The sequence below is a fragment of the Orbicella franksi genome, chromosome 15 (assembly GCF_964199315.1).
Source record: "Orbicella franksi chromosome 15, jaOrbFran1.1, whole genome shotgun sequence".
In the NCBI taxonomy this organism is placed as follows: Eukaryota; Metazoa; Cnidaria; class Anthozoa; order Scleractinia; family Merulinidae; genus Orbicella; species Orbicella franksi.
The window spans coordinates 19,215,854-19,234,787 of NC_138159.1; the positions used below are offsets into that span (position 1 = coordinate 19,215,854).

At 40.9% G+C, this 18,934-nt stretch overlaps 3 protein-coding genes across 3 annotated transcripts; all 3 read left to right on the forward strand.

Annotated features, from left to right (window-relative positions):
• The first annotated feature begins 935 nt into the window (after positions 1-935).
• Positions 936-4,158, forward strand: LOC145469340 (E3 ubiquitin-protein ligase TRIM45-like). Its single transcript, XM_081453022.1, has one exon. The coding sequence runs from the start codon at positions 1,912-1,914 to the stop codon at positions 4,156-4,158; it is 2,247 nt and encodes a 748-aa protein (XP_081309148.1). The 5' UTR covers positions 936-1,911.
• A 4,320-nt stretch (positions 4,159-8,478) lies between these two features.
• On the forward strand, positions 8,479-11,325 carry LOC145470088 (E3 ubiquitin-protein ligase TRIM45-like). The gene has a single exon (XM_081453914.1). The coding sequence runs from the start codon at positions 8,509-8,511 to the stop codon at positions 10,750-10,752; it is 2,244 nt and encodes a 747-aa protein (XP_081310040.1). The 5' UTR covers positions 8,479-8,508; the 3' UTR covers positions 10,753-11,325.
• A 5,176-nt stretch (positions 11,326-16,501) lies between these two features.
• On the forward strand, positions 16,502-18,641 carry LOC145470626 (E3 ubiquitin-protein ligase TRIM71-like). Its single transcript, XM_081454430.1, has one exon. The coding sequence runs from the start codon at positions 16,502-16,504 to the stop codon at positions 18,272-18,274; it is 1,773 nt and encodes a 590-aa protein (XP_081310556.1). The 3' UTR covers positions 18,275-18,641.
• Positions 18,642-18,934: the final 293 nt, after the last annotated feature.

Here is an 18,934-nt window from a genome sequence, read left to right on the forward strand (position 1 = left end):
AGCGAATTGTTTTGTTTACTTTAAAGAGAAATTTGCGAGCCAAAGGTGAAATCCATAAACTAATAACAACAGAACGAAAGCAATGTTTCCTTTGTACTAAGCAAACAATAATCTTTGTTGTATTTGTTCCTTTACAACTTCGCTCATAGATCTTACAAACATGGTTTTTATTTTCGGCTCATGAACTCGAGTAATGACCGGAAGGAGTGCACCAAAGCGAGAACACCCTCGCGGGTTACTACAAGCGAGAAAAAGGAAAGAGCGCCTGCAAGAGAGGGACAGGGAAATTCATTTCCTTCCCCGAACATCGCTCAAACTCGCGCCATATTATTCCTCAAGCGCTTGCTATGCAAATAATGAAAACGGAGAAACTAACAAACTGTTAATTAACGAATGGAGACCTTATCGATGAGCATAACATGAACCTTGGTTTGATTTCTCTCGTTCTTCTGTTTACTTGCCTTTCCGGGATGGAAACGTGTATCGTTGTAAGAATTGTAGACGAGTATAGCTTACTACTAAAGTAACCTATAAATAACAAGCCACAAGGCAAGACACAAAAAGTATATTTGACGGCTAGCGGCTAAAACTAGTGAGGTTTTGTCCCTTCGTGAGACCAGAAGCATGGATTTACGCCCCTTAGCAAGCCGACGAGCATCCATCCCCGACTATTTCACATGAGAGGCCCCTCCGATCCACCACGCGGAAAGCGAGCCAAACTCCAGATTAAGCAGTCCGGGTATAAGCAGTGGGCAGTGACAGTGTGGACAATTGATGGGGAAGCTCCCCCCCCCCCCGACATTTTACTGTTGTAGTGCCTCTCGTCACACAGGAGTGTACCACCATGCACCAAACTGTTGGGACAAGCTAAGAAAATGTTGGGAGGAAAGTAACCTGTGTTGGACTAGCATCCAATCCGGGGAAAGCCGCAATACTCTGGACTGCTTTATACCACGCAAGTCAGGATAAGTTCCAGCAGTGTTGGTCAGTTTGGCTAAAGTTTGACATCACTCCATTATTAACTGAAAATAGCTCACTATTTCAGTGTGGTCAGCTGTTACAAATCACAACAGCTCTTAATTCAAACTTGCTACTGATTTTCACCGTCCAAAGAAAAAGATCGATATCAAATTTCTTCTTAATGAGTCACAATATTTCTTTAAATAATTTTGAGAGAATCTGGGTTTTAGTCAAACGTTTTTAACTCTGATGATTGAGTCTTGTATTCCCATAACGTGTCTTCTTACATTTGCCATAAGATGGTAAGGAGAAATGAGGCTTTCATCACAGGCAGAGATAAAACGGAAAGATTTTAGAGGATGGATAACATGCCATTGCCATATGAAAATTACAGTCCATAATGACATCAGTTGTTTTGATCATAACAGACTGCCAAGAAGCATTTTTCCTCTCGTGAGAAATCGACGCGCGGCGTGCGAACCAGCTCACGAGGAACGCGTGACTCGCAGATAATCGCGACTCTTCGCGACTCCGTAGAGATTGTAAGTTCAAACCATTGCTTGAAGTTCTGTCTGACCAACAGACCCTAACAAAATGAGCTGTCCATCTTTTGCGCGTGATCAAAACAAATGAAGCCTATTCGGACAGAAAGGAATTGAAATACAGACTCCAAAGAATTTCTCTTTTGTTCTGATCAATGTTTTAGTGACATCTGATCAACGAGCTTAAACGATGTACCTCGGGGTCACATTCATAGGAATCAGTATCCAAGACAAAATGACAAAGGCTCTTTAGAGCAACGTTCCATGATTGGCTTGAACAAGCGAAAAGATTAGCATAATAAACAGCCACGATTCCAAGAAAAGCTAAAAAAAGAAAGTCACAAGACTTCATTGTTTCGGGTTGAGTTCCGCGAAAACCTTGCTTTACTCGCTTGTTGCTGAACACGACATGGATATCAAAACGTTGCTCCATAATCTCCGTGAAGAAGTGTCTTGCTCGGTGTGTTCCGACATATTTACCGATCCAAAACATCTGCCATGTTTACACAGTTTCTGTCTGCACTGCTTGAAACAATGGCATAGGACGAGTCATGGCCGCGACACCATCAGATGCCCAAATTGTCAAGCCGTTAGCAGAGTACCTGAAAGTGGCGATCTGAAAGATCTTCCAACCAGTTTTTATCTGAATGGCTCGATTGATGTGCTGGCAATCAAAGAGTGTAGAAGTAGTCAAGTAAGATGTGGGAACTGCGAGAAGAAAAGCTCTGCCACTTCTTATTGTTTCCAGTGTTGCATATTTCACTGTCAAGAGTGCGTAACTGCACACAACATAATGCGAAGCAATAAAGATCATCGTGTTCTGGCGCTGAAAGACTTTGAAGACAAGGACTATGAGGATGTGCTAAAGCGACCTGTGTTCTGTACAAAGCAACGGCACGAGAAAGAAGAGCTAAAGTACTTTTGTAAGAACTGTGAAGCGGCCGTTTCCCAATCTTGTGTTTTGATGGATCATCCTGGTCATTCTTTGGAGCACATAGAAGACAAAGCTGAAAGACAAAAGATTGAAATGAAATCAATGATTGAAACACAGAAGCGTAATTTACAAGCAAAGCTGACTGCTGTTAGTAAACTTGATGAAGACTACGCGAAGATTATACAACGAGGCGAAGAGGTAAAGAGGGACGTTCAGAGGACTGTTGACAATTTAATTGCCAATATTGAAGCGAAGAAACAGACTATTTTTGCAGCGGTGGAAGACCAAACAAAGAAATCACTGGAAAGTCTAACAACCCAGAAGACCGAGATCGAGAATCAAATAGAGGTGATCAAATCAACGTTGGATAAAGCTGATAAAGTTTTGACACGAAGTGCAAACGCTGAAGTCGTTCAAGTAAAAAAGTCATTACAAACAATCTTGGAGGGAGTTGATCAAACTACTAAGCCAACTGAGCGTGACCTGAAAGATCTTCCGATTTTAGTTTTCGTGCCAAATCTAAAGATGTTGAAGACTGTCAACACCGAAGAAATTGGAACACTGAAAATACTGCAGCAAACTGAAGCTAGTCAATCCGTCGCTGAGGGCAAAGGACTCGAAAAAGGAACTGTTGGAGTTGAAGCACAGTTTGTTCTGACCACTAGAAACGCAGAGGGAGAGCAGTGTTACAATAAACATGATCGTGTAACGGTAGAGATCAGCGACGAAGAAGGACGAGAATGCGCGACGGAAGTGCGAATAAATGACAATAAGGATGGAAGCTACAAAATCAGCTATTCACCCAAAGATCAAGGCAAATACAAAGTGACAGTAAAGGTAAACGGAGGACATGTTCTTGATAGTCCTTTTTCCACTGATGTGAAATTATTTCAGTTAAGACCTGCTTTTTCTTTCGGAATAGCAGGTTCGTCTGTCGGAATGTTTAAGTATCCCTGGGGGGTGGCAGTGAATGCCAGGGACGAGATAGCTGTAACTGATTGTTGGAACCACAGAGTTCAAATCTTCAAGAGTGATGGGAAATTCTTAAGATCGTTTGGTCTGCAAGGTAACAAAGCGGGCGAATTTAAGTATCCTATGGGAATAACGTTTCATACAAATGGCAATATTTTCGTAGCAGACTGGGATAACCATAGGATCCAGATTTTCAGTGGGGAGGGTGAGTACGTGGGTGTGTTTGGTGGGCAAGGAAGCCTTGATAGTCATCTCTCTTATCCTTGTGGTTTATCTGTAGACAGTGATGGAAACATCATTGTTGCTGATAAAGGTAACAACATGATTAAGATCTTTTCTCCTGATGGCAAGTTTCTAATGAAGATAGGTGGGCGGGGTTCTTTTACTTCTCCTATCCACTGTGTTCAGTGTGATAGATATCTCATAGTGTCAGACCACACGGAACACTGTATTAAGGTTTTTAATTGTAATGGAGACTTTCAGTACAAGTTTGGAAAGAAGGGTGGAGGGGACGGGGAGTTAACTTATCCCTGTTGTTTGTCAGTGAACAAGTCAGGACACCTGATGGTCTGTGACTTTGGTAATAATAGAATACAAGTATTTGAACTCAGTGGAAAGTTTGTTGGCAAGTTTGGAAGAAAGGGCAGTAATTTAGGAGAATTCACTGGTCCAACGTCTGTAGTAGTTCTCAGTAATGGCCGAATTGTTGTGTGTGAGCAGGGTAACAATCGCATCCAGATACTGGAGTGAGCACTGTACTTTATGAAAAAAGAGAAACTCCAGGATATTAATTCAAAATTCAAAATTCAAAATTTATTTTAGTTTTCAGTTTGTTTAATATGTGGAATTATTTTCTGTGATAAAACGTTAGAGATGCAGTGTTCACCCAATTGCTTGTGGTGTGGCTCTGTATCGGTTGAACTGTTCTATAATTGTTTTGGGGTTAGGTGGGACGGGTGGGTGGGTGACAAAAACAAATTTGTGTGGCTTGCAGTTGGATGGGAATAATACGTACATCTCTTAAGTTGTATTGTATGAATTATTTTGAAGGACAAGAAAAAACGTTTTTTTTTTGTTTACTTTACCAGTGGTTATATTATATAATAGAGTGACTAGCAAAATAAGAAAGTTATAAAACCACTTTATGGATTAATTGTTGTAATATGAACCTCCACAATAGGAGAAAAGGCTGTTTAGAGGATTTGCCTTTTCTTAATTTAAAGAAGAAACATTTTGTTTCTCAAATGATTACTATACTCTTTGACATTTAATTATCTTTATGATGTTTTTATAGCAAGTTTGTTTTAGGGATTAGCAGGTTATTGACAGTCAGGTATGTACTGGAAAATATGTAGTACAATGAACATTGCTTCAATGAACTTACCGAGTTACTAATTGCCTTGAAGTTTGTAGTTTCCTTATACTCAATAGCAGTATTTGTTAGCTGCAGTGCTACAGTTAAACCCCACTTTACGAATGACCGCTTAATACGGACACCTTGAGCCTTATGGAAATTGATTTTAGTTCCTAGCTCCAAGATTTTCTGTTAGCTTGACCAGCTTAAGACTGACACCTGGATTATAGCAACACTTAGTGTACTTCTGACGGTGTTTGAGAAAACGGAGTTCGACTGTATCTGTAGGTTAATATATATATTTTTAAAGTTTGTATTTTTAGCTTTAGTTTATTGGAACTTTAAGGTTAGCTGCTTTAATGAAGATACGTTTTGTAGAAAGAGCTGTTAGCAATGATGAACAGTAGTGAACAGCTTTTTGTATGATATTATTGTTAAATCATCATTTACTCGATGTGAGAAACTGAAATAAAGTGTAAGTTAAGTGAAGTTGTAATATGCATCCAGTTTTAACTGTTTCTTGAGAAGCGAATTGTTTGGTTTACGTTTGAGAAAAGTTAGCGAGCCAAAGGTGAGAACCTGTAACAACAGAACGAGAGCAATATTTCCTCGTTATAAAATAACTGAGATACTACGCGCGCTCTTATTGGTCGATAGGTGTGTTTAGATGAGAGTATGTAAACTGGGTTGTGACGTTTTAGATTCGCGCTATTTTTGAGAATTCTTTTATAAAGCGAAAGAACGCTTTTTCCGTGTTTACATAGCCTTATCTAAACACTCGGGGGTTAGGAGAATTCTCGAAAGTTACGCAAACCCGAGACGTAGTCGAGGGCTTGCATAACTGTCTCGAATTCTCCGAACCCTCCTCGTGTTAAGATGAGGCTATGTAAACACGGAAAAAGTGTTCTATTGCTTAGGTACTGAGCAAACAATTATTCAAACAAAGTTGCTCTTTTACAACTTCGCTTATGAATCTTACAAACATGGTTTTCATTTCGGGCCCATGAACTCGAGTAATAACAGGAAGCGACGCACAAAAGCGAGAACACGCGCACGGGTCGCCACACGCCAGGAAACGAAAAGAGCGCTGCAAACCGAAGGCAATTCATTTCCTTCCCCTCACACCCCTCACACTCGCCCCATATTATTCCTCAAACGCGTGCTATGCAGATAATGATTATTAACTGCGTGTATGGTCTGAAGAAGTAAATCTCGAGTATAATCCGCCGCTTTCCTTTGTGCTAGAAGGGTTTTGGTCTTCGTGTAAAGATTGAAAGTCACACATGGAGTCTTCCACACAGTACACGTTCCATCTCTGGAAAGCTACTCTGATTCACTGTGGAAGATAAAATTAAGCGTAGCAGGTAAGAACAATGAGGAATAACACAATACAGTTTATAAATGCTAGCTTGCTGATAATTGGTTCTGAATATTGTATTGTTACCGCCGCCTGGTTAGCTCAATTGGGAGAGCGCCGGACTGCTGTGCGGGAGGTCGAAGGTTCGAGCCCCAACCGGACCAACACTCAGGGTCTTAAAATAACTGAGGAGAATGTGCTGCCTTTGTAATTACATCCACAAATGGTTAAACATTCAAGTCTTCTCGGATAAGGACGATAAACCGTAGGCCCCGTCTCACAGCACTACACTGATCTGGTTCTTGTGGGACGTTAAAGAACGCATGACACTGTTCGAAAAGAGTAGGGGACGTAGAACCCGATGTCATGGTCTATCTGACTTGTGCCGGTCATTGGTCTGGGGTGGGTAAGGTGAGATCATACATGGACTGAAGTGGCTGCAAAGTGCGCCTTCATATACTGACGTCCGATCTCACCTCTCTGGTTCCTCCGCAATTCAGCCTCTTGCTGCAAGGGAGGAAATTGGCACCAACTATCTATCTGTTAAAGCGACGTGTGTTAAATTGTGTTTGTGTTGTTAAAGCGACGTGGTCTTCTTTTGTCATGTATAAGAACTTTCGTCTTCTAAAAAGTTTTCGATTTCTGTCAAGGCTGAATTGATGATTAAAGAATGAATATCGTTTCATCTGATCAGAACCGTACGAGGAGCCATGTCTGTTTCGGTTTTTTTGTCTTGTCTTCAGTGTTTCAATCAGAATGTATACAGGTTGACATTTCCCTTGCTTTCCCGCGAAAAAATAGAATCGCTTGAACAGTGACGTATGACGGCGCTAGTGTCCCTGCTTTAGTAAGGTATTGTTGGGACGCCCCTAAGGTGTGTGTATGATATACAGCGCTCTCGTTTGAACGCCTTCGAATGAAGGATTAATAAAGCTAACCGGATCGTTTGATGCGAGGCTGCTTAATTTAACGTGACATGAGTTAACGTTCTTACTAATTGTCATGGGAGAGTATCTGTCTTCTCCTCATAGCAACAAGACAGAAAAAAGGTTGAACGTATCTAGATAATTGCTAGTAGGAGGCAATGAGAAACACTACATTGAAAACATTTGTTCCTTCCTCAATCTTTAATTAAAAATTCTTCACTGCTGATGAGTTGACCGGTACACAAGATCCTTGTCAGACCAAAAAACGCTTTTCTTTCCACCAATAGAATAACTACACGTCTCATGTATATAAGCATGAGGCAGCAGACGGCCAGGGGGGTTACGGGAGTCCCATACAAAAATGTCGGGTATGCTCGTCGAAAAATTTGAATAAAAGTTCTAGAGGAGACCACTCTGGGCGTAACTCCAGCTCTATTTTCAATCCCGACAAAATACCAATTAAAACGAAAATGACAGCGTTAACGTCTTCAGGGTCTTCAAATGTACACTTAGACAGCTAAAACTAGTAGCGTTTTATTCCTGAACACTCTATAAGTAAGACCAGAATCATTGATTTACAGCCGGCCCTTAGCGAGACGACAGCGTCCATCCCCGACTATTTCATTTGGTCGCCTCCTCTCAAGTAGTGAGCTAAATTCCAGATTAAACAGTTCCGGAATAAGCAGTGGGCAGTCACTTTTCCAAAAATTGATGGGCAAGCACCCCCTGACATTTTACTGTTGTAGCACCTCTCCTCACACAGAAACTGTTAGAACAAAATAAGAAAATGAGCGGGGGGGGGGGGAGTAACCTGTGTTGGATTAGCATCCAATCCGGGGGAGCCGCAATGCTCTTGACTCCTTTATGCCATGCAAGTCAGGATAAGCTTAAGATTTTAGAAAATAGATAACTGATGCCATTGCCATATATGAAAATTACAGTCCATAATGACATAGGTAGTTTTGATCATAACAGACTGCCAAGAAGCATTTTTCCTCTCGTGAGAGATCGACCCGCGGCCCGCGAACCAGCTCACGAGGGACGCGTGACTCGCAGATAACCGCAAGTCTTCGCGCGTCAGTAGAGATTGTAAGTTCAAACCATTGCTTGAAGTTCTGTCTGACCAACAAACCATAACAAAATCAGCTGTCCATCGTTTGCGCGTGAACAAAACAAATGAAGTCTATTCAGGCAGAAAGGAATTCAAATACAGACTCCAAAGAATTTCTCTTGTTCTGATCAGTGTTTTAGTGACATATCTGATCAACGAGCTTAAACGGAGTGCCTCGGGGTCACATTCATAGGAATCAGTATCCAAGACAAAATGACAAAGGCTCTTTAAAGCAACGTTCCATGATTGGTTTGAACAAGCGAAAAGATTAGCATGACAAACAGCCAGACTTCATTGTTTCGAGTTGAGTTCCGCGAAAACCTTGCTTTACTCGCTTGTTGCTGAACACGACATGGATATCAAAACGTTGCTCCATAATCTCCGTGAAGAAGTGTCTTGCTCGGTGTGTTCCGACATATTTACCGATCCAAAACACCTGCCATGTTTACACAGTTTCTGTCTGCACTGCTTGAAACAATGGCATAGGACGAGTCATGGCTGCGACACCATCAGATGCCCGAATTGTCAAGCCGTTAGCAGAGTACCTGAAAGTGGGGATCTGAAAGATCTTCCAAGCAGTTTTTATCTGAATGGCTTGATTGATGTGCTGGCAATCAAAGAGTGCAGAAATAGTCAAGTAAGATGTGGGAACTGCGAGAAGAAAAGCTCTGCCACTTCTTATTGTTTCCGGTGTTGCATATTTCACTGTCAAGAGTGCGTAACTGCACACAACATAATGCGAAGCAATAAAGATCATCGTGTTCTGGCGCTGAAAGACTTTGAAGACAAGGACTATGAGGATGTGCTAAAGCGACCTGTGTTCTGTACAAAGCAACGGAACGAGAAAGAAGAGCTAAAGTACTTTTGTAAGTGTGAAATGGCGGTCTGCCAAACTTGTGTCACTCTAAGCCACAGTGGTCATGCTTTGGAGCACATAGAAGACGAAACTGAAAGACAAAAGATTGAAATGAAATCAATGATTGAAACACAGAAGCGTAATTTACAAGCAAAGCTGACTGCTGTTAGTAAACTTGATGAAGACTACGCGAAGATCATACAACGAGGCGAAGAGGTGAAGAGGGACGTTCAGAGGACTGTTGACAATTTAATTGTCAATATTGAAGCGAAGAAACAGACTATTTTTGCAGCGGTGGAAGACCAAACAAAGAAATCACTGGAAAGTCTAACAACCCAGAAGACCGAGATCGAGAATCAAATAGAGGTGATCAAATCAACGTTGGATAAAGCTGATAAAGTTTTGACACGAAGTGCAAACGCTGAAGTCGTTCAAGTGAAAAAGTCATTACAAACAATCTTGGAGGGAGTTGATCAAACTACTAAGCCAACTGAGCGTGACCTGAAAGATCCTCCGACGTTGGTTTTCGTGCCAAATCTAAAGATGTTGAAGACTGTAAGCACCGAAGAAATTGGAACACTGAAAATAGTGCAGCAAACTGAAGCTAGTCAATCTGTCGCTGAGGGCAAAGGACTCCAAGAAGGAACTGTTGGAGTTGAAGCACAGTTTGTTCTGACCACTAGAAACGCAGAGGGAGAGCAGTGTTACAATAAACATGACCGTGTAACGGTAGAGATGAGGGACGAACAAGGACGAGAATGCGCGACGGAAGTGCGAATAAATGACAATAAAGATGGAAGCTACAAAATCAGCTATTCACCCAAAGATCAAGGCAAATACAAAGTGACAGTAAAGGTAAACGGAGGACACGTTCTTGATAGTCCTTTTTCCATTGATGTGAAATTATTTCAGTTAAAACCTGCTTTTTCTTTTGGAAAAGAAGGTTCGTCTGTCGGAATGTTTAAGTATCCCTTTGGGGTGGCAGTGAATGCCAGGGACGAGATAGCTGTAACTGATTGTGGGAACTACAGAGTTCAAATCTTCAAGAGTGATGGAAAATACTTAAGATCGTTTGGTCGGGAAGGTAACAAAGTGGGCGAATTTAAGTATCCTTTGGGAATAACGTTTCATACAAATGGAAATATTTTCGTAGCAGACAGGGATAACCATAGTATCCAGATTTTCAGTGGGGAGGGTGAGTACGTGGGTATGTTTGGTGGGAAAGGAATCCTTGATAGTCAGCTCTCTTATCCTTGGGGTTTATCTGTAGACAGTAATGGAAACATCATTGTTGCTGATGTAGGTAACATCATGATTAAGATCTTTTCTCCTGAAGGCAAGTTTCTAACAAAGATAGGTGGGCAGGGCTCTTTTACTTGTCCTATCCACTGTGTTCAGTGTGATAGATATCTCATAGTGTCAGACTACAGTAAACACTGTATAAAGGTTTTTAATTGTAATGGAGACTTTCAGTACAAGTTTGGAAAACAGGGTAGCGGGGACGGGGAGTTTAATTATCCCCATTGTTTGTCAGTGACCAAGTCAGGACACCTGATGGTCTGTGATTCAGGTAATAATAGAATACAAGTATTTGAACTCAGTGGAAAGTTTGTTGGCAAGTTTGGAAGAAAGAGTAGTAATTTAGGAGAATTCAATTTCCCATCGTCTGTAGCAGTTCTCAGTAATGGCCGAATTGTTGTGTCTGACAAGAATAACCATCGCATCCAGATACTGGAGTGAGCACTGTACTTTATGAAAAAAGAGAAACTCTAGGACATTAATTCAAAATTCAAAATTTATTTTAGTTTTCAGTTTGTTTAATATGTGGAATTATTTTCTGTGATAAAACGTTAGAGATGCAGTGTTCACCCAATTGCTTGTGGTGTGGCTCTGTATCGGTTGAACTGTTCTATAATTGTTTTGGGGTTAGGTGGGACGGGTGGGTGGGTGACAAAAACAAATTTGTGTGGCTTGCAGTTGGATGGGAATAATACGTACATCTCTTAAGTTGTATTGTATGAATTATTTTGAAGGACAAGAAAAAACGTTTTTTTTTTGTTTACTTTACCAGTGGTTATATTATATAATAGAGTGACTAGCAAAATAAGAAAGTTATAAAACCACTTTATGGATTAATTGTTGTAATAAGAACCTCCACTATAGGAGAAAAGGCTGTTTAGGGGATTTGCCTTTTCTTAATTTAAAGAAGAAACATTTTGTTTCTCAAATTATTACTATACTCTTTGACATTTAATTGTCGTTATGATGTTTTTATAGCAAGTTTGTTTTAGGGATTAGCAGGTTATTGACAGTCAGGTATATACTGGAAAATATGTAGTACAAAGAACATTGCTTCAATGAATTTATCAAGTTACTAATTGCCTTGACGTTTGTATTTTCCTTATACTCAATAGCAGACGGTATTTGTTAGCTGCAGTGCTACAGTTAAACCCCACTTTACGAATGACCGCTTAATACGGACACCTTGAGCCTTAGTTCCTAGCTCCAAGATTTTCTGTTAGCTTGACCAGCTTAAGACAGACACCTGGATTATAGCAACACTTAGTGTACTTCTGACGGTGTTTGAGAAAACGGGGTTCGACTGTATCTGTAGGTTAAAATATATGTTTTTAAAGTGTGTATTTTTAGCTTTAGTTTATTGGAACTTTAAAGTTAACTGCTTTAATGATGAAACGTTTTGTAGAAAGAGCTGTTTGCAATGATTAAGAGCAGTAAATAGCTTGATATGAAATAATTGTAAAATCATCATTTTCTTTGATAATGTAAATAAACAAAGTGTGAGTTCAAGAAAGTTGCTCTTTGCTTTGAGTTTACTTTTTAGTTTCTTGTGTGAAAAAAGAAATTGCTAGAGATCGTAAAGAGAGGTTCATAAATTCTCCAGTACAATGGGCCGAATAAGCCTGTTTAATAAGGTTTTATCGTATTTAACTCTGTTCTTTTGTGACTACGTTATAAATTGAAAAAACTTGAGTTTGTTTTGGAGCTATGAAAACGAAATACATGATAAGTTACGAGGTCATTTGATACATGACTACGTTTCAGCTTCCTGTTAACACGAACCGTGGTCGAACAATAACTTTACCTCTTTGACTGTGTTGAGATACAGAAGAAACACTTCAAAGCAGTTACGTTAACCTTCCCCTCCCTACAAATCTCTTGCACGCTACTCTTGGCGGGTCGGCAAGGCGAGCGAGCACTAGTTTCATATTCTGCAGGGTTTCTTTTTTTCTGGTAGCGCTAAATTCATTGCGTGGAGAACTGGACTCGAGAAAGGAAATCAATGGCAATAGGTTAGATAAACTAGCGCCGTTCTTAAAGCGTTTTATGTTTCTTTCTCCGTACCTCGGTTGTGTGCTCCGCCAAGGTTTGTTTTTGGAAGCAATGCTACAATGCCTTTCGTTGTCACGATACTGTCCCACAGGAAGTTAACGCCGAAGAGCCATTTAGGGAAAGGCTAGATACAACAAGCAAGCACCGAGGAAGCGTATGATACTTGTCCAAACGAAAGAGCAATCTGACGGATTTTTCAGTAGAAGCCAACTTAAAACCAAATATTGAAAAAAGAACCCCTGGGAGTCACGCTTCAGTTTAAGTTTGTAGTTTCTAGAGCAAAGAAATATATTTTTAAGTTTTCTTTCTTGCCACGAACAATCAATGAATAGAACTCTCTTCCTGAGGATATTGTCCCGGAATGCATTGTCCGTAGATAGTTTTAAATCAAAGTGAGTTTTTAATATTCGAATGTATTAGTTTTATTTGGATTTTTTTAATTTTTTGGATATTTTATTATATTATTTTTATTTAGAGAGTTTTATTTTTATTTTTTTTTATTTTTTTAATATCCCAGTGTATTATTTTTATTTAGATTTTTAAAGCTGGTGTGATATCTCAAGCATTTTACCAAATTAACTAAGTAGAGATATAGATGTAAAGTGCGTTCCTCAGCTTTCGGCTTCTCTGTCTTCTCTTCAGTGTTTCAATCAGAATGTATACAAGTAAACATTTCCCTTGTTTTACCGCCAAAGAATAGAATCGCTTGAACAGTGACGTATGACGGCGCTAGTGTCCCTGCTCTAGTATGGTATTGTTGGGACGCCCCTAAGTTGTGTGTATGATATACAGCGCGCTCGTTTGTAAAGCCTTGGAATGAAGGATTATTAAAGCTGACCGGATCGTTTGACTGCTTGGGAGTTTTTCGCGAAATAAGTTTACTTTCTCACTAAATATCCTGGGAAAGTATTTGTCTTCTCCTCATAGCCACAAGACTGAAAAAAAAGGGTTGAACGTATCTAGATAATTGCTAGAAGGAGGAAATGAGAAACACTCCATTGAAATCATTTAATTTGTTTTTTTCTCAATCTTTAACTGAAAAGTTCTTTACTGTTGATGAGTTGACCGATACACAAGATCCTTGTCAGACCAAAAAACGCTTTTCATTCCTCCAATAGAATAACTACACGTCACATGTATATAACCATGAGGCACTGACGGTTACCGAGCCCCGAGTTAGGGGGGAGGGGTAGAGGGGAGGCCCATACGAAAAGGTCGGGGATGCTCGTCGGAAAATTTAAATTAAAGTCCAAGAGGAGATCAATCTGGGTGAAACTCTAACTTTATTGTCAGTCCCTACAAGATACCACTTAAAACGAAAGTGACAGCGTTGACGTCTTGAGGGTCTTCAAGTGCACACTTAGAAAGCTAAAAATAGCTCACTATTTCAGTGAGGTCAGCTGTTACAAACCACAACAGCTCTTAATTCAAACTTGCCACTGATTTTCAACGTCCAAAGAAAACGATTGATATCAAATTTCTCCTGACTGAGCCGCAGTATTTCTTTAAATATTTTTGAGAGAATTTGGGTTTTGGTCAAACCTTTTGAACTGTGATGATTGGGTCTAGTATTTCCATAACGTGTCTTCTTACATTAAGGAGAAATTAGGCTTTTATCACAGGCGCAGATGAAACGGAAAGATTTTAGAAGATGGATAAGATGCCATTGCCACATAAAAATTACAGTCCATAGTGACATAAGTACTTTTGATCATAACAGACTGCCAAGAAGCATTTTTCCTGTCGTGAAACATCGACGCCTTATGCCCAACCCTCCTCTTTTACCCGGGCTTGGGATCGGCTGGATGTACCCAGATTAGACTGGATATACCCAGGCACAGTCAAAAAAAAAAAATTACCAAACTAGACAAGAGAAAACTTGTAGAGAGACTCGCGGTTGAGGCAGAAGAGGCTGCTGGTAGACAAGATCTGAAGACCCTATATAGAATTAACAAAATGTTAAATAATGGTTTTAAAAACAACGATGTCCCTGTAAAAGACACAGATGGTAATGTTTTTTCGAAAGAAGCAGAAAAGCTGGCATGCTGGAAGGAACATTTTGAAAGCATTCTAAATAGGCCAGAACCTGAACAGGTAGCTGAGATTCCACCGGCAGTAGAGGACTTGGATATCTGCATAGATCCACCTACCATGGAAGAGGTGAAAGCTGCCATCAAAGTGATGAAGAGCGGGAAGGCAGGTGGAGCAGATGGAGTGACTGCAGAAATGCTCAAGGTTGAAGAAACTGAAACACCAGGCCTTTTGACGTGCATATTCAGAGAGATATGGGAGAGCGAGACGATTCCTGAAGCGTGGAAGACCGTACTCTTTGTCAAATTACCCAAAAAGGGTGATTTGGGTGACTGCAACAACTGGAGAGGTGTCACTCTACTCCCCATTACCAGCAAGGTCTTCAGCAAGATCATCCATACAAGACTGGCTGAAACACTGGATGAGTACATCAGGCAGGAACAGGCAGGTTTCCGCCCTGGACGCTCGTGCTCTGACCACATTTTCACCCTAAGGCAAATTCTAGAGCAGAGGAAAGAATGGAATGCTCCCCTGTATGCCAACTTTATTGACTTTGAGAAGGCGTTTGACGGCATTTACCGAGATTCCCTATGGAAGATATTAAGGCACTACGGGATTCCATCAAAGCTGGTAAATGTCATCAACATGCTTTGCAGTGACTTCAAGTCCCAGGTTATTTGCAACGCAGCGCTTACAGACGCCTTCAGCGTGACCACGGGTGTGAAAAAAGGGTGTATTTTCTCCCCCTTTCTATTATTCTTGGGGATCGACTGGGTTTTGAAACAAGTGACTAGTGGTGGAAGGAGAGGGATTAGATGGACATTGACCAGTGTCTTGGAATACCTTGATTATGCAGATGATATTGCGCTGCTCGCCCATCGACACCAGGACATGGAGGCAAAGACCAATGCAACTACAGCAGGGAAATTAGGCCTGAAGATCACCATTAAGAAGACAAGGCATTTGAGGATGAGTGGCAGGACCAATGAATCCATCATGGTGTATGGGGAAGTGGTAGAAGAGGTTGATCACTTTACCTACCTGGGATCTAAGGTGTCCACCAGCGGAGATGGAGAAGAAGAGATCCTAGTCCGGATTTCAAAGGCAAGCCAGGCCTTTGCCTCGCTTCGAGGCACTTGGAGATCCAAGAACATCAGCCAGAACACAAAGATCCGATTTTTCAAAAGCAATGTCTTAAGCATTCTACTTTATGGCGCAGAATCCTGGAAGATGACCAAAACCATCAGCCACAAGCTAGAAGTCTTCCAGAACAAGAGCCTTCGCACGATTCTCCGTATATACTGGCCCCAGACAATCTCAAACTGTGAGTTGCGCAGAAGAACAGGAACAGAACCAATCAAACAACAAGTCCGGCGAAAGAGATTGAAATGGATTGGTCATGTGCTGCGCATGCCACCACCAGCACTACCACGAGTTGCCCTCAGGTGGACCCCTGATGGCCGTAGAAAGAGAGACAGACCGAAAGAAACATGGGGGAGGACAGTGGAGAAAGAGATGAAGGAGAACAGCTGGACATGGGGTCACCTGGAACGACGAGCACCCGACAGAGGCCAATGGCGCACTTTGGCCGAGGCCTTATGTGTTTCAAAACACGAAGAGGATTAAGTAAGTAAGTAAGTAAGTAAGTAAGTAAGTAGGAAAGATCGACGCGTGGCGCGCGAACTAGCTCACGAGGGACGCGCGACTCGCAGATAGTCCATAGAGATTGTAAGTTCAGTTCCTCCTGACCAACGCACCCCAACAAAATGAGCTGTCCATCTTTTGCAAGTGAGAAAAACAAATGACGTCTATTCAGACAGGAAGGAATTGAAATACAGACTCCAAAGTACTAATGTTTTGTTCTGATCAATGTTTTAATGACATCTGATCAACCAGCCACATGTGTCACATTCTTAGGAATCAGTATCAGGCAAAATGACAAAGGCTCTTAAAACAACGTTCCATGATTGGTTTGAACAAGGGAAAAGATTATCATAATAAACAGCCACGATTTCAAGAAGAACTAAAAAAGAAAGTCACCAGACTTCATTGTTTCGAGCTGAGTTCCGCGAAAACCTTGCTTTACCCCCTTGTTTGTGAACACGACATGGATATCAAAACGTTGCTCCATAATCTCCGTGAAGAAGTGTCTTGCTCGGTGTGTTCCGACATATTTACAGATCCAAAACATCTGCCATGCTTACACAGTTTCTGTCTGCACTGCTTGAAACAACGGCATAGGACAAGTCATGGCTGCGACACCATTAGATGTTTAAATTGTCAAGCCCTTAGCAGAGTACCTGAAAGTGGCGATCTGAAAGATCTTCCAACCAGCTTTTATCTGAATGGCTTGATTGATGTGCTGGCAATAAAAGAGTGCAGAAGTAGTCAAGTAAGATGTGGGAACTGCGAGAAGAAAAGCTCCGAAACTTTTTATTGTTTCCATTGCTGCATATTTCACTGTCAAGAGTGCGTCACGGCACACAACATCATGCGAAGCAATAAAGATCACCGTGTTCTGGCGCTGAAAGACTTTCAAGACAAGGACTATGAGGATGTGCTAAAGCGACCTGTGTTCTGTGCAAAGCAACGGCACGAGAAAGAAGAGCTGAAGTACTTTTGTAAGAACTGTGAAACGGCCGTTTGCCAAACTTGTGTTTTGATGGATCATCCTGGTCATGCTTTGGAGCACATAGATGACGAAGCTGAAAGAGAAAAGATTGAAATCAAATCAATGATTGAAACACAGAAGCATAATTTACAAGCAAAGCTGATTGCTGTTAGTAAACTTGATGAAGACTACGCGAAGATCATACAAAGAGGCGAAGGGGTGAAGAGGGACGTTCAAAGGACTGTTGACAATTTAATTGCCAATATTGAAGCGAAGAAGCAAACTATTTTTGCAGCGGTGGAAGACCAAACAGAGAAATCACTCGAAAGTCTAACAACGCAAAAGACCGAGATCAAAAATCAAATAGAGGTGATCAAATCAATGTTGGATAAAGCTGATAAAGTTTTGACACGATGTGCAAACGCTGAAGTCGTTCAAGTGAAAAAGTCATTACAAACAATCTTGGAGGGAGTTGATCAAACTACTAAGCCAACTGAGCGTGACCTGAAAGATCTTCCGATTTTAGTTTTCGTGCCAAATCTAAAGATGTTGAAGACTGTCAAGACCGAAGAAATTGGAACACTGAAAATACTGCAGCAAACTGAAGCTAGGGACGAAGAAGGACGAGAATGCGCGACGGAGGTGGGAATAAATGACAATAAGGATGGAAGCTACAAAATCTCCTATTCACCGAAAGATCAAGGCAAATACAAAGTGACAGTAAAGGTAAACGGCAAACACGTTCTTGATAGTCCTTTTTCTATTGAGGTGAAATCATTTCAGTTAAGACCTGCTTTTTCTTTTGGAAAACGAGGTTCGTCTGTTGGAATGGTTAATTATCCCTGGGGGGTGGCAGTGAATGCCAGGGACGAGATAGCTGTAACTAATTGGGGGAACCACAGAGTTCAAATCTTCAAGAGTGATGGAAAATACTTAAGATCTTTTGGTCGGGAAGGTAACAAAGCGGGCGAATTTAAGTATCCAGCGGGAATAACTTTTCATACAAATGGAAATATTTTCGTAGCAGAGCAGGATAACCATAGGATCCAGATTTTCATTGGGGAGGGTAAGTACGCGGGTATGTTTGGTGGGAAAGGAAGCCGTGATAGTCAGTTCTCTAATCCTTGTGGTTTATCTGTAGACAGTGATGGAAATATCATTGTTGCTGATACAGGTAACAAATTAACTAAGATCTTTTCTCCTGATGGCAAGTTTCTAATGAAGGTAGGTGGGCACGGCTCTTTTACTTTTCCTTTCCACTGTGTTTAGTGTGATAGATATCTCATAGTGTCAGACTACAGTACAGATTGTATGAAAGTTTACGACAGGAATGGAAACTTTCAGTACAAGTTTGGAAAGCAGGGTGGAGGGGACGGGGAGTTTAAGTATCCCTGTTGTTTTTCAGTGAACAAGTCAGGAGACCTGATGGTCTGTGATTTAGGTAATGATAGAATACAAGTTTTTGAACTGAATGGAAATTTTGTTAGCAAGTGTGGAAGAAAGGGCAGTAATTTAGGAGAATTCAATTTCCCATCGTGTTTAGCAGTTCTCAGTAATGGCCGGATTGTTGTGTCTGACAAGAATAACCATCGCATCCAGATACTGGAGTGAACATTGTCCTTTACAAACAAAAAGAAAACCGGTTATTGTCGAGTTATTTTAACGGATTCAAAATTCATTTTAGTTTTCAGTTTGTGTAATTTGTGGAATTCTTTTCTGTGATCAGTAAAACGTTAGAGGTGCAGTATTCACGTAATTGCTGGTGATTTGGTTCTGTATCGATTGAACTGTTCAATAATTGTTTTGAGGGTAGGGGGAGGGTGGGTGAGTGGGTGACAAACACAAATTTGTGTCTCTTGCAGATGGATGGGATTAATAACTACATCTCTTGAGTTGTATTGTATGAATTATTTTGAAGGACAAAAAAAC

Excerpts from the sequence above, each read along its gene's own strand:
- LOC145469340 (XM_081453022.1), top strand. The coding sequence starts at position 1,912 with ATGGATATCAAAACGTTGCTCCATAATCTCCGTGAAGAAGTGTCTTGC.
- LOC145470088 (XM_081453914.1), top strand. The coding sequence starts at position 8,509 with ATGGATATCAAAACGTTGCTCCATAATCTCCGTGAAGAAGTGTCTTGC.
- LOC145470626 (XM_081454430.1), top strand. The coding sequence starts at position 16,502 with ATGGATATCAAAACGTTGCTCCATAATCTCCGTGAAGAAGTGTCTTGC.